General features: G+C 52.1%; 1 protein-coding gene across 21 annotated transcripts; it reads right to left on the reverse strand.

Moving 5' to 3' along the window:
• Window positions 1-10868: 10868 nt before the first annotated feature.
• On the reverse strand, window positions 10869-27454 carry ZBP1 (Z-DNA binding protein 1). 21 transcript variants are annotated; one of them, XM_033186842.1, is made up of 10 exons: window positions 27147-27425; window positions 23725-23790; window positions 23108-23332; window positions 22379-22447; window positions 21793-21966; window positions 20086-20253; window positions 18645-18848; window positions 17096-17314; window positions 13701-13777; window positions 11909-12040 (listed from the first exon to the last, which is right to left on the reverse strand). In XM_033186842.1, the coding sequence occupies exons 1-9, from the start codon at window positions 27178-27180 to the stop codon at window positions 13710-13712; spliced, it is 1227 nt and encodes a 408-aa protein (XP_033042733.1). In that variant the 5' UTR covers window positions 27181-27425; the 3' UTR covers window positions 11909-12040; window positions 13701-13709. The 21 variants fall into 21 exon arrangements, with proteins under 21 accessions (XP_033042728.1, XP_033042732.1, XP_033042731.1 ...); XM_033186837.1 differs by lacking the exon at window positions 13701-13777 and having other exon boundaries at window positions 10869-12040; window positions 27147-27422; XM_033186835.1 differs by lacking the exons at window positions 11909-12040; window positions 13701-13777 and adding an exon at window positions 14014-14559 and having other exon boundaries at window positions 20086-20250; window positions 27147-27430.
• Window positions 27455-27658: the final 204 nt, after the last annotated feature.

The following is a 27658-nucleotide window of genomic DNA, read 5'->3' on the forward strand; positions in this document are numbered from 1 at the left end:
TTCACATGTGCATGGATTTCTTTCTAGGCTTTTCTTTATCCATCCAGGCATTTTCATACAAAAAGTGAATCATACACCACAGAGAGTCTGTAACCTGCCAAGCTGTTTCCCACTCACTGCTAGATCGTGGCTTTCTTCGTGCCAATGAATCTGCTTTTACAACATCATTCTTGCAGCTGTGCACACCCTTTGGGTGTGGCCAGAAAGTGACTGAGGCCGACTGAGCCCCTGTAAGTTGGATTTCTTTGGAGCAAAGTGAGTTTTCTGGAGTTTTTTCACTTTGTTTTTGACTCCCTTGGGGAAGATAGGAACTTCAAAGCCCTCATTTCTCTGGTGCAAAACGGGTTTTGACAAATCCACATTTAGGGGTAAATTTCATGGTGTAACCCCTGCTGCCTCCCTGTGTCTGAAGCTGGGAGCATAGGGGCACTTGCCACTCACGCTGTGAACTGCCCTGGGCCCCTCTGGTAGCCTGAGGGTTTACACTGCCTGAAGTGGACGCACAGGCAGATCATATGCCTCACGGGGCTGTTTTGTGTTTAACAGGTGGTCTTTGTAAAGCACTCCATGCAGCGCTCAGCCTGTGCTCAGCCCTTGGTAACTGTCAGCTTTGTTACCATTCAAGGGACTACGGGGTGTGGGACAAGAGCACTGCGGCTCCCCCAGGCCTGTGTTCTCGTCACTGGCTGTGGGATGGGGGCCTGTTCTCGTCACCTGCTGAAGGGCTGGAATGCCTCCTTGGGGTCCTGGTGGGGCCTGACTTAGTGGGTACCGAGTTAGATCACCCTTTGCTATTCATGAGGCTGTGGCTGTGCCAGGAACTGCAGGTGCTGTGACAACACAGCCACGTCCCCTGACATCCACTGATGTCCCCTGCTCTGGGGCTCTCCGCCGATGATCTCATTTAACCTCCTGTTTTGCAGATGGGAAAACTGAGGCTCAGGGATTCAGTGGCACCTGTAACACCTCACACCTGGTCAGTGGCGGAGCCTCTGGGGCCCGGGCCTGGCTGCCACTCGGGGAGGTCTTGTTGAGGCCTCTTTCCTTTGTCAGTGACTCCAGAACATCTGGACAGAGTGGGAGGAAGTGACATTCAGCAGAGTGTGGCCATGGCGCTGTGTGTGTGAGATGGGAGCCTGACTGGAGGCCTGGGCCCTACCTGGGCACTGAGCTGTGTATGTGTATGTGTGCACCCCGGTAGGGGGGCACTGAGGTTCAAGGTAGCGGGTCACTTGGGCATGTCACAGCACAGAGGGTAAACCTGCTGTCCACCAGGCTTGGGGCAGATATGGCTTCTGAATCCATCCTACCTGAGCACATAGATTCAAACCAGGAGCTAGACTAGGAGTCAGAGAAGGAGGGGCCAGATGGAGAGGAGGGGGCGGCTCAGGGTGCCGCGTGGTGAAGGTACATTACCCACAGCACTGATGCGGCCACTTCAACGAGCCAGGCCTCTGCTAGTTTCATCCTGAACACAGATGATCACCCCATTTGGCACATGTGGAAACGGAGGCACAGGAGGACTAGGTACTTGCCCAAGGTCACACAACTAGAAACTGGTTGGACAAAACCTTGGGTCTGGGGTGGACCAAGTTTGTATCTTTGGCCCCACACTGTTGTGTAGACCTGGAAGGCATCCACCCGCATGGCGAGCCAGAGGGGCCTGTGGGCCGACTGTGAGTTCAAATGGGCTCTCTCTTCAGGTCCTGCAAACGAGGCGCCGCCCCACCTCCCTACCTCCCAGACAGGAGGGGTGATGATGTGGGTTTTCTTCCACACTTGGAGGTTGTCTGTACTCATTTTGTGCCCTGGATTTAATCCTAGAGGGCCATTCACTGGCTGTGTGACCTTGGGCAAGTAGCTTAACCTCTCTGTGCCTCAGTTTTTCTCCATGTGAAACGGGGTAAAGATTCCTTCCTTCGTGGAGTCGGTGGAGGGATGAAGTGAGTCAGTGCCTGTGGGAGTCCAGAGAGCATCAGCTCCTGCAGGGGTCGGGACTTCGACGCCACAGGAGGGCTCGCAGGCAGCATCCTTGGGAGTCATGCAGGAGCTGGACTGGGCACTTGAGCGGGGTACCCAGGTTGCAGGGGTGTTCCCCACGATAGAAGAAAATCAGCCTCTGAAGGGTGCTCGGTTTGTGCTCCTTCTCCCAAATTTGGGGTACTGGCATCAGCTGGAAAGGAGGTCCCCCCCGGGGAGGGCAGAGCAGGAACTTCACCTGGGGTCTGTGGACGGGCTGCAGACCTTGTGCACCACCCCAAAACCGTCGGGGAAACGCGTGTGTCTGGCTGCTTTGTGGGGAAGGAACAGGAGGGGTCACACCAGATCCCCTATCCCGCCTGACTCCACCTCAGGCCTTGGAAGTTTCCGAGCCCAGCCTGGTGAGTGGCGGCCGGCGGCGTGCGGCCAGCAGGGGGCGCTCGGGCCAAGGCTGTGAAAGCGCCGAGCGCCTGCGAGGCCGGCTCCGCGCTCCTCCCCTCCAGGCCGCCCCTGCGCCAAGACCTGCAGAGGGCGGGGGCTGGCTCGGCCTTAAGCCTCCGGGAGCCCGCATGGGGCCGCTGGGGCCACAGCTGGGGCAGCAGCCCACCAGCTCCCAGCTGGAAGCCGCCCCAGACATCTCAGCCCGGGGCGGATGTCACAGAGTGAGTTTTGACAATTTCCCGGCCTAACCCCACCTGTACAGACGGCTGTCAATCAATCCCTGGGAGGGCCTAGTCTTCAGCCCTCAGGTCTGGGAACCACTGGGCAAGGACTCCCTTCATCCTTAGCATGAGCTCGCACCAGGCAGGGTCGGTCCCTATTTCTGCCCATTTTACAGAGTAGGAAAATGAGGCTCGGAGGTAGCAGGACTTGGCTGAGATTACAGTCAGGTTACACACACAAGGGGCTGTGATGCCAAGCCCCATTATTTTTTCTTTCCATTTATTCTTTATATTCGTGATATTAACAGCAGCAGCAGCAGCAGCAGCGCCTGTGACGGACCTTCTCAGTCTGGGCCCTGCTGGCACTCTCAGCTGGATGTCTGTGTGAGGGGCATGGGGTGTGCTGCTCGTTGAAGGGCATGGGGTACCCTGCACATTGAAGCACGCTTGGCAGTTGGGGCTGCGTGAGCCTCCTGGGGACGATGCCCGTATTCTAATCCCAGAACCTGGAACATGTTACCTTACATGGAGAAACAGACTTTGCAGGAGTGATGAAGTTAAAGATCGTGAGGTGGGGGTTCATCCTGCATTATCAGGGTGGCTTTGATGTCATCACAGGGGTCCATCTAAGAGGAAGGAGGAGGTGAGAGGGAAAGGCGGAGGTTCAGAGCCGGTAAGCTGTATGCTGGGGGCAGAGAGGAGTCACAAAAATAGGGCGGATCCAAGATTCACCTCCAGGATCTCCCAGCCACGCAGTTCACCCCCTATGCCCGCGACCTGCAGGCAGAGCTGGGAGGGCCAGGCCTGTCCCAAGCTCTGTAGCCAGGGGCGCCACACCCCCTCCCCCCCGTCCCCACCCCCGACCCCCCAACTGACACTCCTGCCTTCAGGGCTTTGCTGGCATTGGCCCTGCGGGACTGCTTCTCCAGCAGCTGGTGGCACTCAGCTGATTGTGGCAAAGGTCACTGTGCCCCGGGGTGGGCATGGGGGGGCGGGTGAACGAGACATAGTGGGGGAGCTGACCAGCCAGGGGCTGGGCAGTGACAGCCAGGCCGCAGTGATATGTCCTAGGCAGCTTTGTCAGTAACTGTTTAAGAGCACTGGCTTGCAAGCCTGCCTGATGGCTAGGTTTGAATCCTATCTCTGTCCTGGGGCAGTAGTTTAACCTCCCTGAGTGGGCTGCCTAGGAATCATGCAGGGGTGGCTGCATCGTGCTGCATATCCACAGCTGTCCAAGGAACCCCTGTTTCACAGGAGCTCTTGCAGAAGGAGGGATTTCATGGAATGCAAAATCCTGGTCCTGCTGGCCCCTCCCCAGCTGAGGCGGTGTGGCTGCCTGTGGGTGGGTGCCAGTCTGCTTTCATCCATGGGAGCTAGCACCCTGGCGGATGGGAGTGTTAACTCCTCCGTGATGGCTTGACCACCAGGACTGGGAAAATCTGGTTTTCAATCTGAAATTTTGAACATGGGTCTCACTTGTCAGCCATGTGGCTTTGGGCAAGCCTCCCTTGGTCCCAGTCTCATCATGTACTTAAGAGTAGGATTAAAGAATGCTTAGAAAATGCCCTCATCACAGAAGGTCCCCACCATTCTAAGCACCCCTAAATTCAGGGGTGAGCCTGGATTGGCTACAGCTAATGACTCTCATCCCCATGCCCAATTGGAGGTGGTAAATACTGGGGCGGTTTAGAAATTGCTTTTGTCCCCTGTGGGAATGTGAGGTCTGGAACCACTGCAGCCACTTTGTCGCCAGCAGGGAGGAACTCTCAGTGGCTGGAAAGTCTCAGTGTGGAGCCTGAAAAAGCTGAGTCTGTGGGAAGCCATGCAGAGAGACGGTGGGACGGTGGGTCCTGAACCACATTGTTTGAGCTTCTGGATGAGGCCTTACCTGAACTCTGATAGTTTGCAAGAGTCAATAAACACACTAAAAAAATACTTTTCTTGGTTTTGATTCAAAAGTACCACTAGATCTGCAATATCCCACCTACAATATTTAACAGATGCCTAAACATACAGTCATCCCCTGGTATCCCCAGGGGATTGGCTCCAGGACTCCCTGTGGATACAAAATCCATGAATGCTTAAGTCCCTGATATGAGATGATATAGTATTTGCATATAACCTATGCACATCCTCCTGTATACTTTAAATCATCTCTAGATAACTTATAATACCTAAAATAATGTACGTGCTATGTAAATGGTTGTTATACTGTATCATTTAGGGAATAATGACCAAAAAAGCCTACATGTGTTTAGTACACATGCAGTCATCTTGTTTTTCAGATATTTTCAATCCACAGAACCCTCACATATGTAACTGACTGTATTTTTAAAAATCTTATTGGTTTCATTTTTCCCACTTGAAAGTTTATTCCCACATTCACTCAGCCTTCCATTCCAGGGCACAGCCAGTGGCTTCGTAGGTTTTCTGTGCAGTGTCAGGCTTCAGATTCTCACAACTCCTCAGGCAGGGTTGTTGGTTTTTTTTGTTTTGTTTTGTTTGTTTGTTTTTCTGTGTGGTCTTTCCTGGCATGTCTCCTTTTTTTCAGAGAGACCATCCACCAGTCTCTTCCTGAGAAAGGGGGCATGGAAGGTAAGCGTATTAGTCCATTCTCACGCTGCCAGTAAAGACATACCTGAGACTCAGTAATCATAAAGGAGAGAGGTTTAATGGACTCACAGTTCAGCATGGCTGGGGAGACCTCAGGAAACTTAAAATCGCGGTGAAAGGGGAAGCAAACATGTCCACCTTCACATGGCGGCAGCAAGGAGAAGTGCCAAGCAGAAGGGGGAAAAGCCGCCTATAAAACTATCAGATCTCGTGAGAACTCACTTAATATCATGAGAACAGCAGCATGGGGGTAACCACTCCCATGATTCAATTACCTCCCACCAGGTCCCTCCCACGACACATAGGGATTATGGGAACTACAATTCAAAATGAGAATTGGGTGGGGACACAGCCAAACCATATCAGAAAGTTTTCGAGCGATTTTATTGGATAATATCCTTGTCAATCCGTTCTCCCAGTGAGCACTTTGCAGGGGGATAGCAAAGGCAGGGTGGAGGCATCTCCCTGAGGATTCCAAAGGCATTTTCCTCCACCCACCATGTTGCCACTGAGCCATCTTATGCCATTTAAGTTCCAATAGTTTTTCCTGGTGTGTGACCATTTTTATTTTGTCTCCAAAGGCTTTTAGAATCTTCTCTTTATTTCTAGTTTTCTAAAATTTCATCATAACGGATGCCTTGTTTGGGGCTTTTCTATTCATTGTGCCAACTATTAGGAGGGCCTTTCCATCTAGAAATTCATGGTCTTTCATTTTGGGACTTTTGTATTTTTAAGATAATCTATACCTCCCACTTTCCTCATACTTTCTACTTATGAGATGTAGGACTTACTTCATTTATCCAGTAATTTCTTTTTTCCCCTATTATTTTCCATCTTACAAACAGATCTTTACATCTGGGAAGCTTTTTTTCAACTTTTTTTTTCCAACCACCATACTATTCCTTTTTAATATTTTTTCAGCTTTCATGCTTCCAATGTCAAGGAGCATGTCCTGGTTCTCCTAAATGTCCTTTATTCAACAAATCACTCTTGCATTCTGGTTGTGATAACCTCGCCTCTCTTGGAGGGTGTTAGTGACTGAGCTTTGATGTTTTCTTCTGTTCACTGCATTTTCTCTTCTTCCTTCTAATTTCTCTTGTATGTTTGCTTGCTTTTGTCTGACCTTCATATTAAAAGCTTTCTTCAGATGTCTTGCGAAAACACCTTTTTACATAAGGAAGTTCATTTGAGTAGGGTTTTCTGTAACTAACAGGCTACTAGTGACCCCTCAGTCCACCCCACCTTGCACACTCCCAAAGTGAAAGCCACCACGACCATTAATTGCATCTTGCCCCCACATTTTGTGAGGGAGGCAGAGAAGAAATTCTTGGTGTTGCACAAAGTAGGGACAGAGGTACAGGGAGGGTCAAATGATGGGCCCCTGGCACAAGGAGGGCTGGGCAGCACCTAGACCAGAACCCATCCTCTGGGCTGCACCTGTCCCTGGCATCTGCCATCTCTGTGTGAGGCCACTGTCCATCCCATGCATCCAGCCTGTAGCCAAGGAAGATGGTGGGAGCCTGGCACCCACTCCCTGTAGGAACCTTGGAAGAGCCTTTTATCTGTGAAGTTCCTCAACATCACAATTGTCCTTCAAATGAAGGGATGTTTTGTGTTTCTTTCTCTAAAGAAAGACTTTCTGTGTTTGAAGAATTCTGAAAAGTAACACCCATATATACCCCATTCCCTGAAGTAGACACTTGGTTTTTGTGGGTGCAGCACTGCTTCCCTTTTCTGACTCCAGAACCACTCTTTCTTGGGGAACACATCCCACATGGAGGACCTCACCCTCCCCTACCATGAGAGAGCACATTGGACCCCACAGTAGTCAATCAGGGAACTGCATTCTCCCTGATTGGTTCAAGGATCAGCATATGACCCATGCACAGCCAATCTGAATCCTCCCTGCAACATACTCCCAGCAGCATTTGGTTTGGGGACAGCTTTTTCTCCCAGAGTTTCCACATTGGCAGACCGTGAGCCTTCGGTGGCTGGGGCCCTGTGGAGAGGGCCTCATCAGAGGGATGGAGAGGAAGAAGCCTGAAAGGAAGGCTTAAGCCTCTGGATCCAAGCATTCCTGAACACGAGTGTCCCTTGATTCCCCAGTTCCATGAGCAAATATATTCACCATTGTGTCTGAGCCTGGGGAGCTAGGCTTCTGCCATTCAAAGCCAAAATGCCCTTGATTCCCTCTGTAGACTCTTCTTCTTGCTCTAAGCATCCGCTTTTGGTTGCCTGGTAAAATCCCACAAGTGAGGAGTCCTGTCTGAGGTCACCCAGAGAGGAGGAGAGCAGCTGGAATGAGAACATAGAATTGCATCTGTGAGCAGGTTGGTGGTTTCAGAAAATCATTTCTAACTCCTGGAGCAAATTCCTCCTCCCCGCATCGAGCTCTTGGGGCTGCAAGCTCCATTTGCACACACCATCGCAGAAGGGAGGGGCAGATGGGCGGGCTAGCCAAAGCACGGGCTGAGAGGCGGATGGACTTAATCATTCTCTGCTTTTAACGGTATCTAGTTAATTTCCTTCCCAAGGAGACCAACACTGACCTTCACCTTCGGCCCCCATTAACTGCTGGCAATGCTTTGTCAGCGTATTTATGACAAATTAATTACACAGGGAAAATCTTGCTGGGAAAATGAGTGTTCTGGTTTAGACTGGGGGTGGAAGCTGCATTTTGATTCCTCATTGACAGGGGGCCTGGTTATCCACAGAGTTTGGCCAAACTTTGAGGCAAGCAACTGATTTGCAGCTCCATGCAGAAGGAAGACAACGCCCAGAAAGAGAGCCCAACGTCATTCTCATCCCCTCCTGCCTAGTGACTCATGTTTGCAAACTGGATACTCCATGAGAAAATACTTTGAGGATCCCAGATCAGCATGGTGGTTGAGATAACTTTGCCTACAGTATGGCTGAGCAGCTCCAGTCCATGGGACAAGAGCCCCTATCCCCCACAGTCAATCCAATGGCTGTACCGACCCAGTCCTCCCTGTGGGCTGACTTGTGCAGCAGTGTCTGGTCCAAACTCCCAAGCAGCCATGGTCTGGTCCCTACCTGTCTCCCCAGCCAGCCTCCCTCCACTCTTCTTTGTGCTGGGCTCTCCGGCAATACCCAAACCATGGTGGTTCTCTGAATAACTCAGCTGGTTCTGATCCGCATGACTTTACCCCAGCTGTGCCCCTATCTAGAGCACCATTTCCACCCTACACAGCCTCCTCCCGCTGCCTGGTCTTGAAAAATGGGCTCTCGAGGGTTTATTCCTCCTCCAGGAAGCCTCCTGAACCCCTCTAGGCTGTGTCTGGGCCCCCGTCCCACACTCCCATGATTCCCTGTGATTGTTCCTGCTCTGAACTCCCTGCCTGTGTGTGTCCCCCTCCTGGCTCACTGTGAGCCAATATCAATGACAGGGCTTTATCTCCCACTCTCAGTAGCCCAAGGGACCAGCACAGGGGTTAGCCTGCAGGATGTGGTCAGTGAAGGGCCTTGTCCAGCACACACTGGACCCTGGAGATATTAGAGTCAAAAGCCAGGGCCCCTGAGCCCAGTAAATTCCTCATTCGAAGGTGAGGAATGCAGTGGACTTCTGAGGTTCTAGCCTGTCCAGCATCCTTTTCCTGGTAACTTTAGAAAACAGCTGATCCATCACCCTTAGGCCATGTGACTGGGGGTGGTTCCAGAGATAAGCTATGTGATACCAGTTGGCCAATCACTGCCTTCCATACCTCTGGCCAATGAGTGGTGGGGAATGGGCATACAATTAAAGCCATCTGTTGTGGCTTTTGCTGTCAGGAGAGTCATCCCTCTCCATTGGGTAGCTAAGCTAGTGGTGTGGGGGTCTGGAGCTGCCAAGGGCTGTCTTTGAAAACAGAGGAAAGCAGCAGGGAGGTGGAGCGAGGCTGAGTTCTAAGACATCACCTGAGCTCCTGGATCTAGACATTCCTGAAGCAGGCTCTATGCCTGGACTTGTCCGTTAGAAGAGTCAGTGTATCCCCTTTTGTGCTGAAGCAGGCCTCAGCGTTCTGTCATCTACAACCAAATGAGTCTTGATGGACATAGAGCTAGACTAATGACAAGGAAATGTTGGGACAGTGAAGTGTGGGTTTGATGTAGGGAGCAGAGGAGGCTTCAGGAGCAGACAGGAGGCATCCAGCTAGGCTGGGAGCTCTGAAATCTCCTGATAAGGTCATGCCTCAGGTTGAGTAGCAGTGAGCTAAGGGGAGTGGGTAGGGGAGGTGAGGGAGCAGCTGCCCTTCAGAAATGGAAATCCCAGTGGAACCGGCTTCAGCACAAAGGGGACCTTTCAGTTCTTCTAATGGGTAAGTGCTAGGATAGGTTCTGCTTCAGGAATGACTGGATCTAGGAGCTCAAACAATGTCTTACGAATCCCCTTTTAACGGATGAACTATAAGTTCTACCTGTCAGTCTAGGTTCTGACCAATATGTCAAGGCATCCACCTTAAAGATCCTCCCAGTCAAGTTGGGCAAGGAGACATGAATTTGTTCAATAAGTGTTTTTACTGAGGCCCTGTGATGAGCCAGCCCCTCCCTGCCAAGGTAGACATTAGCCCCAGGGGGCATCAGCTTTTGGGTGTCAGATGCCAAGGCCAGTGAAGGAGACACAGCAGAGTGTGACAAACGTCCACCTGAGGGCTGGGTGTGGCATTGGAGTTGCGGGCAGCAGAATGCCTCTGTGTGTGCATGTGTGTGTATACACGTGTGTGTGCACGTGTGTGCCTATGTGCACATTGAAGGAAGGACACAGCCCTTGTTCCACAATCACCCTGCCTGGCTGATCACCACCTCCCTCTATCCCTCTCTATCTTCCTCCCACCATGCCCCACCAAATCCCTCCACTACCCACCCCACCCCATGGTTCGGGAAATGTTGCAGAGCCCATAGCCCTTCTAGGGGAACTTAGCTCCTAGCGGGGTGGTCAGGTCTGGTAAATAACAAGTTGACATGGTTTGGCTGTGTCCCCACCCAAATCTCATCTTGAATTGTAGCTCCCATAATTCCCGTGTGTTGTGGGAGGGACCCAACAGGAGGCAATTGAATCACGGGGATGGTTTCCATCATACTGTTCTGGTGGTAGTGAAGTAAGTCTCATGAGATCTGACGGTTTGATAAGGGAAACCCTTTTCACTTGGTTCTCATTCTCTCTCTTGTCTGCTGCCATGTAAGATGTGCCTTTTGCCTTCCACCCTGATTGTGAGGCCTCCCCAGTCATGTGGAACTGTGAGTCCATTAAACTTCTTTTTCCTTCTAAATTACCCTGTCTTGGGTATATCTTTATCAGCAGCGTCAAAGTGGGCTAATCCACAAGCACTCTCTGCTGATTGGCCAGAAGAGGTCACCTGACCCATGGGTCAGCCAATGACTTCCAGCAGTGCCTGGTGACCAGGGGTGGGGGTGGGAAAGAATTTTCAGTTTGGGAGTTCAGCTAAAAATCCTGAGAGATCAAGGCTGAGGAGAGAAGATTCTAGAAAGGTCGGGTGATAAGGAGGTCAGGTGGCCACGATGGGCGTTGAGGAAGTCAGACCTCAAGTGAGAAGAGAGTGGGGCAGTGTTTCAGTTGGCTCAGGCTGCTATAATAAAATGCCTCACCCCGGGCAATTTATAAACAACAGGAATTTATTGCTTACAGTTTCAGGGTCTGGGAAGGCCAAGATCAAGGTGCCAGCAGAGTCAGTGTCTGATGAGGGGTTGGTCTCGGCTTTAACGATGGCACTTTGTTACTGCATCCTCACATGGCGGACAGGCAAGCGGGACTAACAGAACCCCTCAAATCCTTTCATGAGAGCACTAATCCCACTGGCCCTCTTGACTCCATCCCCTCCAAAAGGTCACACCTCTTCATACCACTCCACTGGGGATTACGGTTTTTTCTTGGTTTTTGTTTTGAGATGGAGTCTCACTGTGTCACCAAGGCTGGAGTGAGTGCAGTGGCGCTGTCTCAGCACACTGCAACCTCTGCCTCCTGAGCTCAAATGATCCTCCCTCCCCGGCCTCTGGAGCATCTGGGACCACAGAAACGCACCACCATGCCTGGCTATGTTTTTGTATTTTTGGTAGAGACAGGGTTTCACCATGTTACCCAGGCTGGTCTTGAACTCCTGAGCTCAAGTGATCCGCCCACCTCAGCCTCCCAAAGTGCTGGGATTACAGTCGTGAGCCACTGCGCCCAGTTGGGATTATGTGTTGATATGAATTTTGTTGGGACTCAAACATTCAAACCACGGCAAGTAGCCATGATGGAAGGTAACTCAAGGCAGGTGCCCCGAGCCCAGGAAAGAGTGGAGAGAGTGGCCTGGGCCAGGCTAGGCTACCGAGCCCCACTCCCATCTACCCACCTCTTCTTGGCACACCAAGGGTTCCCCAAAGCAACTCCTTGTCATCTACTCCTGGCCATCAAAAGACCTGGCCTGAACTCATCCCCACGCCAGGTCCATCCCCCAAAACTGACTCATGCAGGTGACGTCTGGAAGCAAGCAGGTCAAACAAGACACTTAAGGAATACAGAGAGCAGCAGGCTAGTGTCCCTAGCATGCACCCACCCCCACGTGTCCAAGCCCCACGTGAGGCTGTGCACTAAATCCCACCTCCCCACCAGCTCCCATAGTGTGAGGTTTCATCCACATAGTCGCTGCCTTCTGCAGCTTTGTGACTCCTGTTTCCAAGAGTCATAGCTTCCAACTTGGGGGTGAGCTTCGAGGAGTTGCGAGTGATGGGCTGACCAATGTCTTGAGGAAAGTGACTTCTGGATTGTGTGTCTGTGGGACGAGGACCTGGGGAAGAGAAGATGGGGGGTCAGCTTAATGGGCATGTGGCCTGGGCGTTTCCACAGGGACCCGCTCTTGGAAGGATCTCAAGCTCAGCTTGAGCCTTTGTTGTTACTTTCTAGATTTGTACTAAGTCTTGAACAGGGAGCCCCACCTTTTCACTGTGCATTGGGCCCCCAGATCATGTAGCCAGTCCTGTCCTAGTTTCACAGCAGTGAAATGGAGGAGCAGAAATGATACTAGAAAGCCCTCATCCCAGGGGCTTTCTCCCAGTCCTCCCAGGGGCCCCAAAGGACGACTCTCCATGCCCTGGCACTGACAGTCTCTGATCAGCAATTTCCTCGAACAAAACAAAACAAAACAAAAACATTCCAGGCCTTACACCTCTCAGGATAAGGTCCTGCCTGCCACTCGAGGAGGAAGTGACAGGCAGACCTCATTTTATCGCACTTTGCCTTATTGTACTTTGGTTTATTACACTTCATAGATAATGCATTTGTTTTTCACAAGTTGAAGGTTTGTGGCACCCTGCATGAAGCAAGTCTATCAGTGCCAATTTTTCCAGCAGCATATGCTCACTTCCTGTCTCTGTGTGATATTTTGGTAATCCTCACAATATTTCACACTTTTTCATTTTGATTATATGTGTTATGGTGGTCTGTGATCGGTGGTCTTTGATGTTGTTATTATAATTGCTTTGCTTTGGGGTGCCACAAATATCACCTGTATAAGATGATGAAGTTAATTAATAAATCTATGTGTTCTGACCTGTCACTGCTCAGCCGTCTCCTCCTCTCTCTCCCTCTCCGCAGGCCTCCCTATTCCGTGAGACGCAACAATATTGAAATTAGGAAAATTCATAACCCTACAATCAGCCAGGCGCCATGGCTCATGCCTGGAATCCCAACACTTTGGGAGGCCGAGGCAGGCGAATCACCTGAGGTTGGGAGTTCGAGACCAGCCTGACCAACATGGAGAAACTCGTCTCTACTAAAAATACAAAATTAGCCAGGTGTGGTGGTGCAGGCCTGTAATCTCAGCTACCCAGGAGGCTGAGGCAAAAGAATCGCTTGAACCTGGGAGGTGGAGGTTGCAGTAAGCCAAGATTGTGCCATTGCACTCCAGCCTAGACAACAAGAGCGAAACTCCATCTCAATTAAATAAAAATAAAAAAAGAACCCCAAATGACCTCTATGTGCTAAAGTGAAAGGAAGAGTTGCATGTCTCTCACTTTAAATCAAAAGCTAGAAAAGATTAAGCTTGGTGAGGGAGGAAGGTCCAAAGCTAAGACAAGTTGAAAGCTAGGTCAAAAGTTAATCAAATTGTGAAGGCAGAGGAAAAGTTCTTGAAGGACATTAAAAGTGCTACTTCAGCAAACACATGAGTGATGAGAAAGTGAACCAGCCTTGCAGCTGGTGTGGAGAAAGTTTTAGTGGTCTGGATAGAGGATTGACCAGCCACAATAGTCTCTTAAGCCTAAACCTCATCCAGGGCAAGGCCCTTGCTCTATTCAATTCTAAAGGCTGAGAGAAGTGAGGAAGCTGCAGAAGAAAAGTTGGAAGTAAGCAGAGGTTGGTTCGTGAGGTTTAAGGAAAGAAGCCATCCCCATAACGTGAAAGGACAAGGTGAAGCAGCAAGTGCTAATGGAGAAGCTGCAGCAGGTTACCCGGAAGCTCTAGCTAAGATCATTGATGAGCACGACTACACGACACAGCAGGTTCTCAGTGTAGACGAAACAGCCTTCTATTGAGAAAAGATGTCATCTAGAACTTTCATAGCTCGAGAGGAGATGTCCATGCCTGGCTTCAAAGCTTCAAAGGGGGCAGGCTTTCTTGTTGGGGACGAATGTAGCTGGTGACTTTCAGCGGAAGCCTCTCCTCAATTACCATTTTGGAAATTCTAGGGCCCTTAAGAACGATGCTAAATCCACTCTGCCTGTGTTCTATGAATGACGCAACAAAGCTAGATGACAGCACCTCTGTTTAGAGCATGGTTTCCTGAATATTTTAAGCCTAGCATTGAGACTTACTGCTCAGAAAAAAATGTTCCTTTGAACATTTTACTGCTCATCGTCCATACCACAGGAGCTGGGTGTTCAGGATCCTGGGCTGAGGGCCAAAAAAAAAAAAAAAAGTTTTTTTTTTTTTCTGCTCGTTGACAATGCACCTGTTCATCCAAGGGCTCTGATGGAGATGTAAAAAAGAGTTAATGTTGTTTTCATGCCTGCTAGCACAGCATCCATTCTGCAGCCCACGGATTAAGGAATAACTTCAACATTCACTTCTTATTCTTCAATAAATACATTTTATAAAGGCGTAAGTGCAATACAGAGTGATTCCCCAGATGGATCTGGGCAAAGTAAGTTGAAAATTGTCTGGAAAAAATCATCAATCTAAATGCCATTAAGAACACTTGTGATTCACAGGAGAAGGTCAAAATAACAACATTCACAGGAGTCTGGAAGAAGTTGATTCCAACTTTCGTGAATGACTTTGAGGGGTTCAAGACTTCAGTGAAGACAGCAACCGCAGATGTGGTGGAAATAGGAGGAAAACTCGAATTAGAAATGGAATATGGAGATGGGACTGAATTGCCGCAGTCTCATGAGAAACTTGAACAGATGAGTTGCTTCTTACGGATGAGCAAAGAAAGTGGTTTCTTGAGATGGAATCTATTCCTGGTGAAGATACTGCGAACATTGTTGAAATGACAACAAAGGATTTAGACTGTTATATAAACCTAGTTGGTAAAGCAGTAGCAGGGTTGGGGAGGCTTGGTTCCAATTTTGAAAGAAGTTCTAGCATGAGTAAAATGCCATCAAACAGCATTGCATGCTCCAGAGAAAGCTTTCGTGAAAGGAAGAGTCCATTGCTGCAGCAGACTTCATTGTTGCCTTATTTTAAGAAATTGCCACAGCTGCCTCAACCTTCAGTAACCGCCACCCTGATCAGTCAGCAGCCATCAACATCGAGGCAAGACCTCCACCAGCATAGAGAAGATGACTGGCAGAAGACAGATGATGTTTAGCACTTTTAGCAATGAGGTATTTTAACATTAAGGTATATACATTGTTGTTTAGATACAATGTGATTGAGTGCACACCTAATAGACTACAGCCTTGTGTGACTATAACTTGTATGTGCACTGGGAAATCAAAAATTTGCATGACTTGCTTTATTGGGGTGGTCTGGAGCTGACCCATAATATCTCTGAGCTATGCCTATAGATATCTCTTGGTGACAAAGAGAGGTGGGTGGGTCAGGGCAAGGGGTGAGGATGTCATCAGCTCCTCTGCTAGAACCTCAGGGTAGAATGTCAGGATGTTGCAGGACAAATTTGGGCGTGTGGCCATTTCTTTAACAACACAGAGCTATGTTCTTTCCAGAAAAGGGAGTCTTCAATGGTCTGTCTTGAGACCCACAGGGCTCTGCAGACGGCCTGTGCTGTGGGGTCCTAAGCCTGATGGGGGATGGAGGGCTGGTGGCACATGCTCTCCTGGGGGTCCCCAGTGGCCTTGGAGGTTTCTGAGACTCCCTTTGCTGCTGGAAGGGAGTCCATGTTCCCACATGCTCACAGCCTGCACTACTGGCCTGTGCTCCTGGCCCCCGTTCCGCAGGTGCCACATGGGGCTCCCAGGGGTCCTGGAGGGAGAGTTTGAAGGCAAGGCACGTGGGGCCAGAGTCTCCTCAGTGTGCCGGGACAGCAAGGACATGGCCTTTGGGGTGAGAAGACCCTCTGGACTTCCAGGACATGCGTCCCCTGGGCCTTCAGGCACTGGAGGGTGGATGCTGGCCAATCCTCCAGATTCTGCGAATCCACGTTTTCTACCCACTGGTGGGATTGGGTGTGACCCCTTATTCCAGATCCCAAAAGGCAGGAGTGGAAATCTTCCTTCTAATTCTTTCTTCATATGGGAGGCATGAATCTCATCCTGCCCCTCTCCTGCTCAAGGCCCCCGTGGCTCCCAATTGCCTTAGCATCAACTGCCGCCTGGAGCTAGACCCTGGCTCTGCTCTCCACACTCAGGTCACCCTCAGACCCCTGTGGGCTCCCATACTGTCATGTCCTCACCTCCAGCCATTGTCCACACTGTTCCACCCACCAGGTACACCTGCCCTGTATGGATCCACCTTGCATGGACCTGCCCTACTCTCCAGCTGCCCCTACCCCAGGCCCCGAGCTCCCTTCTGCAGAATTGGGATCCTCAGGCTCTGCAACCAGCCTGTGCAGCTTCCAGGGACAGAACTGTGGCTGGGAAGGTGAACCGCGCTGGTTTCCCCTCTCCCCTCTTCCTGTTGGCAGTGGAGCCCCTCCCCTGAGTCTCTGCTGAGCTTAGGCTGCCTTGACACAGGCAGCACCTCCCAGATCCCCCGTGGCTAAGTGCTGGCCCTCAGAACAGCACAGATGCGGTGGGTGGGCTTGGTCAAAGACAACAGCGGCTCTCTGTACCCTGTCTTGCCCCTCTGCTTGTTGGTGCCAAGTTCAACCCCACAGATGAGGATGGAGCCCCAGGGACAACTCATCACTGAGGTAAAAGAATCCCTTGTCTGCTACCCTCACCCAGACATGAGACCTGGGCTTTGGGCAGGCGGGGCCACCGTGTGTGGTGTCTCCACTGCGGCAGGTCAGCCTGTGCCCTGATGCAGAACCTTATTTGCATGGCAACCCTGCACCTTTCTGGGCCCAAAACAATCATGACAGCAATAACACTCCTATCTCCTGAATGCTGGCAGGGCTGGTGCAGGGCTGAGCTCCGCCTTCAGATTTTATCTCAGCCTTGCAACCACTGTAGGGGTTGCTTCAGGCTCTTCTTACCATCCCACTTTCCAGCTAAGGAGACAGAGGGTCCCGGTTGAGGTGACTTGGGTGGGCCCCTCCGCTAGGGGGACGGAGCCTCGAGCTCTGACGGTAGAGCTGCTGCTCCTTGCTGTGGGTGAGCATTGCCTCCAGACTCTGGGAAACCAGAGATTAGTGGATGATCGATGAGAATGAATGAATGAATGAGTGGAAGGTGGCGAGAGAAAGAGAACACACAGGGGTCCACTCTGTCCCCCAGCTCACCTGCGTCCTCCCCTGTCTTCCCATCTCCAGACCCTGCGACTCCTCCTGGTCCAGCCACCCCTGGGCTGATAGACATTTTGTTGCTGTTGCCGATGGTGGCATCCTCGAGAAAGCATGATTTCATGTGGATTCTCTGGGCGGCATCCCCCTTGGGGTGAGTTCTTGGACTGGGCATTCTTGCTTCAAACAAAGCTTCTGGGCCGGCAGCAGTGGCAGAGACTGTGGGTCAAAGGGAGAGAGGCCTGGAGCCAGGAGCAGCTGCATAGTGGCCCGGAGCCCTGACCCCCAGACTGGCTCACCCTCCTCCCCAGACCTCCCACCGGCGGCCCACACCATCCCAGGCGCACAGCCTGTGCCTGCCCACCACACCTCCACACGTGCTGTTGGGCTGCCTGGGAAGCGCCTTTCCGCCAGCTGGTGGGTCTGCCCCACTGATCCCGCCCAGCTGATCTGGACGCCAGTGTCTTCTGGGATTCAGCTCCTCTCTCCTCTGCTGCCTGCTTCCCACTGCACTGGAACACTGGCCCCCACTTTTGGTTAAAATCTTATGGGGGCTCCCAGCCTGGCCCCAGCCCCTGTCATCTGGCTCAGCCCTTTCCCACCCAAATTTCTGAAGAACCATCCACACTGAGTCTCACCTCCTCTACTCCCCAGACCCCTTCTGCTCCCTGGCTCCCAGAAACCACCCCCGCAAGGTGTCCACGACCCCTCTCACTGAACCCCACAGATGCTTCCCTGGGCTCACCAGCCTGGCCCCTCTCTGGTGACTCCTTTCCCGGGGCCTCTGCTTTCCTCCTCCCTCTCTGGCTTCCCTGCTGGTTCTTCTCCCCCAGCCCATCTCTACATTCCCACTGTGGGGGAGGCTTTTGCCCCGGGCCCTCTGGTCACTGCAGCCACAGCACCTAGTAGGGCACCTGTCTTCCATCCTCCCTAAACACCGTTCCTCCCAAACATCACCCTACTCCAGCTGGCCCAGCCTCTGCTTCTCTGCCCATTTTACAAATGAGGAACTGAGGTTTCCTGCCATGGGTTGTAGGGGATGGGGATCCAGAGTGCTAGCTTTATTTTATTTATTTATTTATTGAGATGGAGTCTCACTCTGTCACTCAGACTGGAGTGCAGTGGTGCGAGCTCCATTCACTGCAACCTCCGCTTCCTGGGTTAAAGCAATTCTCCTACCTCAGCCTTCTGAGTGGCTGGGATTACAGGCACATGCCACCATGCCCGGTTCATTTATTTTGTTATTGTTGGTATTTTTGGTAGAGACGTGGTTTCACCATATTGGTCAGGTTGGTCTCGAACTCCTCACCTCAGGTGATCCACCCACTTTGGCTTCCCAAAGTGCTAAGATTACAGGTGTGAGCCACTGTGCTCAGCCTAGAGTGCTAGCTTTAAAAGCCCCACCTGCTCTACTGTGGTTCAGCTGCCTGGTGGAAGGAAAGGAATTTCCCATCATGCTTCTCTCCCCACAAAGATTCTGGCTCCAGTTCCTTCCAGTGAGGACCCACGGGGTGACAGGGGTGGGTCTGGCCTCTAGATCCCCAGTTACCTGGAGGGCTGCCAGGGGGGATGTGGGCAGGGCCCTCGGACGGGACGCTGTGAAGCCTCATCTCGTTGCTGTGTCCCAGCTGCACCCGTCTGAGCATGGACCGCTCCATGTGGATGTCTTGGGGCCCCCAGGGATCATTCAGGGTCCCCTGAGTTGAGGAATGACCTGGTGCCATTGAAGGGAGGTGGCGGGGACCAGTAGAACCTGGCAGGGGACAGTGGCACAGCCTCACCAGAGATTACGGCAGCCTTCTTCCCTCCCCTCACCACCACGCACAGTCCTGTCCTCTGAATTCTTCCTAGACACCATCAAACTGGGGGCCAAAGACTTCAGGCTCTGGCTTAGACAGCAAGAGTACCTGGCAGAATAGATCACTTTGGGGCTCCCTGGGTTCTCAGGACTGGGGCTGGTGCCTGGGTGTTGCAGGGACACTCACAAACCCAAACAATGAGCTCCTCCTTCTGATTCCCAGTCATTCCCGTGCCTTCTGACCTCATAGGGACAAAGTCTCCTTTGGTGCTAACACCAAAGGCTCAGAGCCTCCCGCAGTGTTTTAACTGCCAGGGACAACATTTATTTTTATGGTGATTTTAATGGTTTTCACTTAAAATAATACTATAAAATTGTTTTAAAATAAAATTTTAAAAACGTGCACTACTCAACATTAATTAAATAATCAGACATGGGTATGGCCAGAATTGGGAAGGTGGGGCTCAGAGGATTAAAGCTGGGGAAACTATGATCTAGATTCTAGAACAAAGTTCCTCATTTCACAATTGGAGAAACTGAGGCTGACAGTGGGGAAAGGTTCTCCCAAGGTTACAGGGAGTGTCCCAACTTTGGGGCTGAAGCTGTCACTCACAGGTGACAAGGCTGGGCTGACAGGTGGCTCTGTTCCCTCTTGCCACAGTGCCCAGCACAGGGTAAGGGCTCAAAGTGCAACACCGCATTTCATCCAAACTAGGATGGCACAGGTGGTGAGATGCACCCCAGTTTCCAGCCTGTTAAAATGTGGGGGAAAGTTGCGTGTCTCAGAACAAATACTGTTCTATGATCACCTCCCCTGTGGCATTCCGCGGAGGGAGAGGAAATTGAATTGTTTCTCATGAAAAACACCGGACCCCATTGAAAATGAGGCACAAGGTCAGGTGCAACACAGAGATACCCCATCTTAATTTTAAAATTTTATTAAAAAATAAAAATTAAATTAAATTGTAAAATGACGTAGAAGGTATCAGAATACAGGAAAATCAGGAGAGCTTTGATCCGGGCATCCTCATTCTCAGGACGGCCATAAAGGTGGACCGTGGGGATCTGGAAGCAACTCTTTCCCCTTGAAGGGCTGAATTCCCCCCTCCCCATCCCTACCCTTTGCCCCCACCCAGTGGATCAGGTGGTCCCCCACCGAGGTCCCCTCCCCGGGCTCTCTCGGGTGACTCACCATCCTCCCCGGAGGCTGTCTGTCTTGTAATGATGTTCCCATGTCCAATCTGGATGGCTTCGGAGTTTGCAATGGAAATCTGGCCGTTTGGTCCATTCTGGCAGATCATGTTGATTGGATTGTGCTGGTAAATAATTGAGGCCGATTCTGCTCTTCTTCCAGAATCTTCTGCAAAATAATATTCAACTCGATCCCTTCGCCCCTCTCTGTGGGTCAGGGGTTCCCAATACCAGTCGGCAGCACCAAATTCTCCTGGGGAGCTTGTTAAAATACCCTGGGCGTTCCGAGTCAGTAGGGCCAAGTGGGAGGCCAGAGCTGAGTGTTTAACAGACACCACAGGTACCTCAGAGGGAGCCTCGCTTGAAAATAGCCCTGTGAGTCACTCCACCTGTGTCCTTTGCTGCCCCCTGGCTGGGCTGCCATGATTGCTGACTGGGAGGACTGCAGGGGCCCCACACTGCTCTCCCTGGGGGGCAGGCACAGCCCGGACCCCCGAGCACCTGCACCATTGCCCCCTCCCTTGAGTAGTGGCTGAGAGACAGCAGCCCATTGGCCAGATCCGTTGTGCTTCATGCCCATGATATTTTAAATATTTGAATTTGTCACTAGTGTTTAAAATCTGGCGGCTGTCACGCATTATTCCTTCCTCACAGCAGCCCTAGGATGCTGAGACCGCCTTGGACACCCATCGTGAGTAGCAGAGTCAGCCCTATAGCGGTCGAGGCAGGCACCTGCCCAGACTATGCGGAGCCCATCACCACCCTCTGGGGTCTCGGCTCCTGTGCCTTTGTGGGCCCTTCCCCCATACACAAATATTTAAATTACGTTGTATGTCAAGGATAACCCAGGCTGGATTTTTAAATTAAATTAAATTAAATTAAATTTTTTTTTCTGAGACAGAGTTTCACTTTTGTTGCCCAGGCTGGGGTGCAGTGGTGTGATCTCAGCTCACTGCAACCTCTGCCTCCCAGGTTCCAGCTATTCTCCTACCTCAGCCTCCCGAGTAGCTGGGATTACAGGCGCCCGCCACCACGCCTGGCTAATTTTTGTTTTTTTGGTAGAGACAGGGTTTTGCCATGTTGGCCAGGCTGACCTCAGGTGATCCGCCTGCCTCAGCCTCCCAAAGTGCTAGGATTACTGGCATGAGCGACCGCGCCTGGTCCATTTTTAGATATTCATTATTATTATAGTATTCATTTCTTCTGATTTTAAATGAAATTAAAATTAAAACATTTTCAAGGACCCCTAAGAGTGCCATGGGCCTGTTGGATCTTGGCCCTGCGCCTAATAGATCTCACAAGGAAGACGACCCTGGGGCTCCACCCAGTAGGGGTCTGAGCCTAGTCTTGCCTTCTCTTCTGCCAACTTTAAAACCCCAACTTGGGCAAAGTGCTCAAAGAAAACTATTCCCAAACTCAGACTAATACCTGCACCCCAGAGCTGAGAACATTCGGAATGGGCCACCTCCATCCCATTCGCTGGCCTTCTGCAACTGCAGCCCTTGGGCCACGCCTCCAGGAAGCTGTTCCTGGTTAATCCTGCCAGCACACCCCTTCTTCCTGGAAGCCCTTGCAGTGAACTGTCGGTAGGACCTCCAGAAGCTTCTGGCAGTTTCTGGTGAGCTGCTCAGCAGACCACCCAGCAAAGACCAAGCGCTAGTGCCATGGTCTCCCTCTGCAGCCCAGGTGCAGGCAGCGGGGGGCCTACCTGGGCGGTAAATCGTCCACACTTTGGACTGCTCATCCACGTCCAGAAGGTGCCTGCTCTTCATCCTGTACAAGTCTCGGTTCACATCTTTTGCTGTCCTCATTCCCAGTGCCTGGGCGATGACCAGGGCCCTCTGGGGACCGTTGTCTTTGAGAAACCTGTAGATGTCTTCCTCTGGGAGGCAGGAGGGCCAGGTGGTTAGGGAGGAGTCCTAGTATTTGCATCTGCCCCCCCGCTTCCTAGCTGTGTGGCCCTGGACCCAGCCCCTCGAGGCCTGGTTTCCTCATCTGTAAAATGGGCACCACGATAACGGGGTCATGATGACGCCCCGCAGAGGTGCCCTGAGGGTGGGAGATGTGCACACAGTGCTCTGCATGGTGAGGGTCAGCTATTGTCTGACTGGAGAATCACAGATTCTCCCGCTGTGAGGGCTGGGTCTTGGCTCTGAACACTGTTTGGGAGCCACCTGGTGGGTGGGACAGGGCCCCTGAACACTGGTGAGATCTTGTACCCTCAAGGAGGGCCTGGGGTTCCTGAGGAGTGGGATCCTGTGTCCCAGGAGCTGAAGGGGCATGCAATGACTTACCCCGTTGTTGGCTGAACTGAGGGTTAGGGGTCTCTGGAATTGTAGCTGCATATTGCTGGGGCCTCTCGGCTGGAGAAAGAAAGACAGGTCAGAGGGTTGGGGGACAGAAGACAGCACCAGGCCTCCACCCCACAAAGGTGGGCAGCACCCTAGGGCTGAGTTGCAATGCTGGTAGTTGCATACTCAGACTCCAGAGTTAAACACACTTGACGTCAAGTCCTGCCTGTGCCCTGGCAGCTGTGGCTTCCTGCCGATTTACTTCTCTGGGGCTCAACCTCCTTTGCCTCCTGGGGTTGTGTGAGGGCTGAGTGAACCCTGAAACAGTGCCCAGCTAATCTTAAGTGCATGATAAATGGCAGCTCTTTCTGGCTGTGGGCTGTAAAGCTAGAAAAGCGGGGCTGGTGGGACTGAGTGTGTTCTGTGATTTGGACCATCGTGTCATTGCTGTTTCCATCATGACGATTTTCTATTATAATTGTTAGTGTTCTGCTGAGTACTTCCTGTGTGCAGGGCTGGGCTGAGCCTGATGCAGGGCCTCCTCTCAGCAACCCCCACCAAGCAGCCTTGCTGTCAGCTCCGTCGACCGAAAAACAAACCAAGGCACAGAGATGAAACCCATGAGCTCCCACGTGGTAGAACTCAGATTTGAACCCAGGCTCAAATCTGTGCTTGTCCATTGCCAGGATGGTCCCTGCCTGGTCAGACCCACCTCCCCAGGGTGGCAGTTACCAGGGCTGGACAGGGCCAGCTCTTCAGGACTCTCGCCTCCAGGACCAGTCTCGCCCAAGCGCCAGGTGGCAGGGGCTGTGAGGGAGACTTTCAGCTCCTTTAGCATCCGGTAGAGGACTTGGTTGAGCTCCCTCTTGGGCGCTTGGCATTCCTTCACCAGCTGGGCAAGCTTCACTGAGGAGCCAGCCTCTGTCAGCACCTGCAGGATCCTCTGTTCAAGGTGGCCTGGGGGAGTGAGCGGGGGACAGAGATAGGAACTGAGTCTCCCGGGTCCCCACAGATGAGCCCAGGCTGGAGACTCCAGGAGGCACGTGAGGCCCCTTTTTGAGAGGTGTCCAGGGCAGAGGAGAGGACAAAGACCCCAGCAGATGTCCCCTAAGAGCAGCGGAGCAGCTGCCCCTGCCCAGAGAGAGGCATGCAGGCTGATCAGAAATGGCCTGGCAGCCAGAAGAGGTGCCGCCTCACCTGTGCCCTCCCCAGGTGTGGGTGGCAGGGGGCAGTGGGGTTCCTCAGCTCTCAGGTGTCCTCAGGGCAGAGGGGAGTAGAGGGCAGAAGGACGGAGCCAGAGCGAGGCAGGGGGACCTGGGAGCACAAAGGCAAGTCCTGCCTGGGTGTACCTGATGCCCATTGCCATCCTTCCTGGGAATCGCCTCTTCTCAGCTCACCATCCTTCCATGGTGCCACTATCCATTGAAGCCAGAAACCGACCAGACATCAGAAACAGACCTTTCCCCCAATGCCCAGTCGTGGAGCCCTGGAAATGCCATTCTTGGATTTTCTGGAATTGCCCCACTCCTCTCTTCTGCCGGCACCACCCCCTTCCTCGCCACCATCTCCTGGGTGCAGCAATAGGCTCCCGGTTGGCCCGCCAGCTCCAGTCGGGTACCCTCCAGATCTGGCTCTGCTGACCACCCAGCCTGACCTGCACCTGCCCCCAACTTCCCTCCAAGTGCTGGCCTGTTTGTGCTCCCCTCAGCCCCACTCACCCCAGCCCCTTTGCACACACTGTTCCTGCTGCCAGGAACACCCTTCCCTCACATCCCAAGCTGTATGATGTCTACTCAACCTCCAGGCCTCCTCACATGCCACTTCCTTGGGAAAGCCTGTCCCTGTGTTCCAGAGTGGCTGGGATGTTGCTTGTGTGTGGGTCCCATAGTGTCCCCTGCTATACTTGCATGGCTCACTTTTGTACCTTCAGCATCTAGCATAGTGCTGCGCACACAGAAGGTGCTCAGGAAATGGCAGTTGAATGTATGAGTGACTGAGTGAATGAATGAATGAATGAATGGGACCAGGAGTGGTGGCTCACACTTGTAATCCTAGCATGTCAGGAGGCTGAAATGGGAGGACCCCTAGAGGCCAAGAGTCCTAGACCAGCCTGGGCAACGTAGTGAGACCCCCCATATCTACATAAAAAGAAAAAAAATCAGGTAGGTATGATGGCACGTGCCTGTAGTCCCAGATGCTCGAGAGGCTGAAATGGGAGAATCGCTTGAGTCTAGGAGGTTGCAGCTGCAGTGAACTACGAATGCACCACTGCACTCCAGCCTGGGCAACAGAGCAAGACCCCATCTCTGGAAAAAAAAAAAAAAAAAAGGACTGAGTAAGTGAGTGTCTGTCTCTAGGGACAGACATTTACTCAAAAGACCTGGGCAGCTCCTCCTTGGCCAGCTGGCAGGTGCTGCTGTTTCCTGGCCTGAGTTTAATAAGCCCTAAGCAGGACCCCAAGAGATTCAAGGAGGAATTCTCCAAATGGCCCCTGCTCCTCCTGAGGCAGCTCTTAAAAATCAAAACCATTAGCTCACACAATGATTAAAAAATCAAAGCCAGCTGCTCTGCCCGGAGATGAGGCTGGGGCAGACACAGGGTATAGGCAGCACCTGCAGCCAGCAGCCTGGGAGAGCCACGGTGGGCGGGGGCCCCACCTGTCACGAGGAAGCTGCTGCTTCAAGGAGCCCGAGGGCAGGGCGCGGGAGAGAGAGCCCCCGAGGGCGGCGCGCGGGAGAGAGAGCCCCCCCGAGGGCGGCGGGCGGGAGAGAGAGCCCCCGAGGGCGGTGCGCGGGAGAGCTCTTCTTGGAAAGACCTGAGTTCCCCTTCCAGGACAGTGACTCAGTCCTTTGTCATCTGGGCTTTCTTCCTGTTCAGAGGGTTCCCTAGATTTGCCCAGGGATCTTCGGTCGCAGCACTTGTAGGGGAGGGAAAAATCAGTTTGTGCCTCGCCCTGATGGCTACAATGCTGACAGGCTGCCATGTGCAGGTGAAGAGCAATTAGAAGACCTGGGAATTCCCACTCCTGCGCCAACCAAACTCCCCCACCGGCAGCCAGCAGCATCCCTGTGCACCTGACTTCACACCTGGCTTCGCCTTGTCTCTCCGAGTTTTTCTGTTTTTGAGACAGAGATTCATTCTTGTTGCCCAGTCTACAGCTGCAGTGGTGTGATCTCGGCTCACCGCAACCTCCACCTCCCGGGTTCAAGCAATTCTCCTGCCTCAGCCTCTCAAGTAGCTGGGATTACAGGCACGCACCACTACACCTGGCTAATTTTTGTATTTTTAGTAGAGACAGGGTTTCCCCTTGTTGACCAGGCTGGTGTCGAACTCCTGACCTTAGGTGATCCCCCCCAACTTGGCCCCCCAAAGTGCTGGGATTACAGGTGTGAGCCACTGCGCTCGGCCGCAGAGTTTTGATTCTGGAAGGCTGACCCTAGGGAGCCACCGCCTCTGCTCCACGGACCCAAGAGGAGATGGGGTCAGAGGTGTAGATGCAGGACAAGCCCGGGCGCTGGGCTGGACTCAACCACTGAGGCCCAGGCTTCTGTGTCTGAAAATGGGAAATCGTAAAATGGAGCAGGTGTAGGTAGCAATTTGGTCACAAAAGGAAAATCAACTGGGGAGGAAGACAAGGAAAGCCAGCGAGGGCTGAGTCCGGAACCTCTGTCAGCACCTGTGAGTCCCTGAAGAGGAATCACCACAGGAACTGGGTGGCCAGCGCGGCTCCTGGCCACACCCTGACATTAGCCCTCCGGGGGCATAGTCTGGGTTGGTTTTTCAAAATTTTGATGGCTGATTTCCTGGGTTTGAGCTCCTAACCCTGACAACTACTAGCTCTGTGACCTTCCGCCGGCTTCAGGTTCCCCTTCTGTGAAATGGAGACAATAATAACTACTTCAAAGATTGCGGTGAGTTTAAAAACAAAACAAACCCATCCCCCAAACTGCAAAACCACACTTCACCTACAGTCCACAGCGCTTCGTGGAGACCCTAGAGAACAGCAATTGCTCGATACACTATTGGCTTTCATTGCAACTCTTCCAGGAATAAAATGAATGAAATGTTAGTTGAGGAAAGAATGCAACAAGAAGGAACAAAGGCATACGTGTACCTCATCAAAGCAAACGGCTTTGTTCTCGATATGACTGTGACACGGGTGTTCAAACGCTAGCAGCAGTGCTCGCCAGCTGTGCTACCCCAGGAGTGTCATTTCACCTCTCAGGGCCTCCGTTATCTATAAAATGGGAATGACGTGGCACTAGTTCCTGCAGGCCATTGGGAAATGCTTGCGAAGCATGTTTTGAGGTGCCTGGGGCATAGTCAGCTGTCGAAGAACAGCTTTCTACTTTTTTTTTTTTTTTGAGACGAAGTCTTACTCTTGTCACCCAGGCTGGAGTGCAATGGCGCCATCTCAGCTCACTACAACCTCCGCCTCCTGGGTTCAAGCGATTCTCCAGTCTCAGCCTCCTGAGTAGCTGGGATCACAGGCATGTGCCACCATGCCCGGTTAATTTTTGTATTTTTAGTAGAGACGGGGTTTCACCATGTTGGCCAGGCTAGTCTCAAACTCCTGAGCTCAACCAGTCCACCCACCTTGCCTCCCAAAGTGCTGGGATTACTGGCGTGAGCCACCATGCCCAGTTGGTCTACTATTCTTTAGGTTACTGGTATTGTCATCATGATCTGGGCCAAACAAAACAGGAAGAAAGAGAAGTGGAGATCTCACCCCGGGGCTACCGCTGGTCCTTGGAAGGAAGGAGTACTGTACCTTCTCTGCCCGGGTCGGCAGGGGCCTGGGCCATGCTGACAGCAGCTGCAAGGAGCTGGAGAGACTTGGCAGGTGGTGCAGCCTTCTGCACTGTGGCCTTGAGAGGGTGGGCTAGATCGAGGCTGGGGCTTAAGTGGCCAAGCCTGGTGCTTCTTGCAGCTCTGAACCCGCAAGGGAAGGGATGCCAACTTCCACCCGGCGAGTGTCAGCTGCTTATAGTCCGGAAATAGACGCCTAGCCAGGCCGGCCAGATTAGGTTTCAGGAGAAAAAGAAAATGAAACTTCTCTGTGTGTCTTTTGAAAGAAAAGACAATTGGAAGCTGGGTGGATGAGCAAGACAGAGTTGGGGCCCTGACTTGATGTTGACAGGGAGGAGCTATGAACTTGGCAAGACCAGAGCGTCCTCTGAGGAGGCCTTTGAGACAGAGGACTTCCCTCACCTTCCCAGTTCCAGACACAGCCCTCCTGGACCTCCACATTTTTATTCTCTGAATCAGCATCAGATAATTGAA

Source organism: Trachypithecus francoisi, unplaced genomic scaffold (genome assembly GCF_009764315.1).
Source record: "Trachypithecus francoisi isolate TF-2019V2 unplaced genomic scaffold, Tfra_2.0 Lachesis_group21, whole genome shotgun sequence".
Taxonomy (NCBI): domain Eukaryota; kingdom Metazoa; phylum Chordata; class Mammalia; order Primates; family Cercopithecidae; genus Trachypithecus; species Trachypithecus francoisi.

Bases quoted from the DNA above. Each gene is read 5' to 3' on its own strand.
- ZBP1 (XM_033186834.1), bottom strand. From the start codon at position 27,180: ATGGCCCAGGCCCCTGCCGACCCGGGCAGAGAAG. The intron at 22,448-23,107 runs GTAACTGCCACC...TTCTTTCTCCAG, and splicing joins GCTGGCCCTGTCCAGCCCTG to CCGAGAGGCCCCAGCAATAT. The intron at 14,560-17,095 runs GTGAGCTGGGGG...CCACATCTGCGG, and splicing joins GAAGACAGGGGAGGACGCAG to TTGCTGTCTTCACTGAAGTC.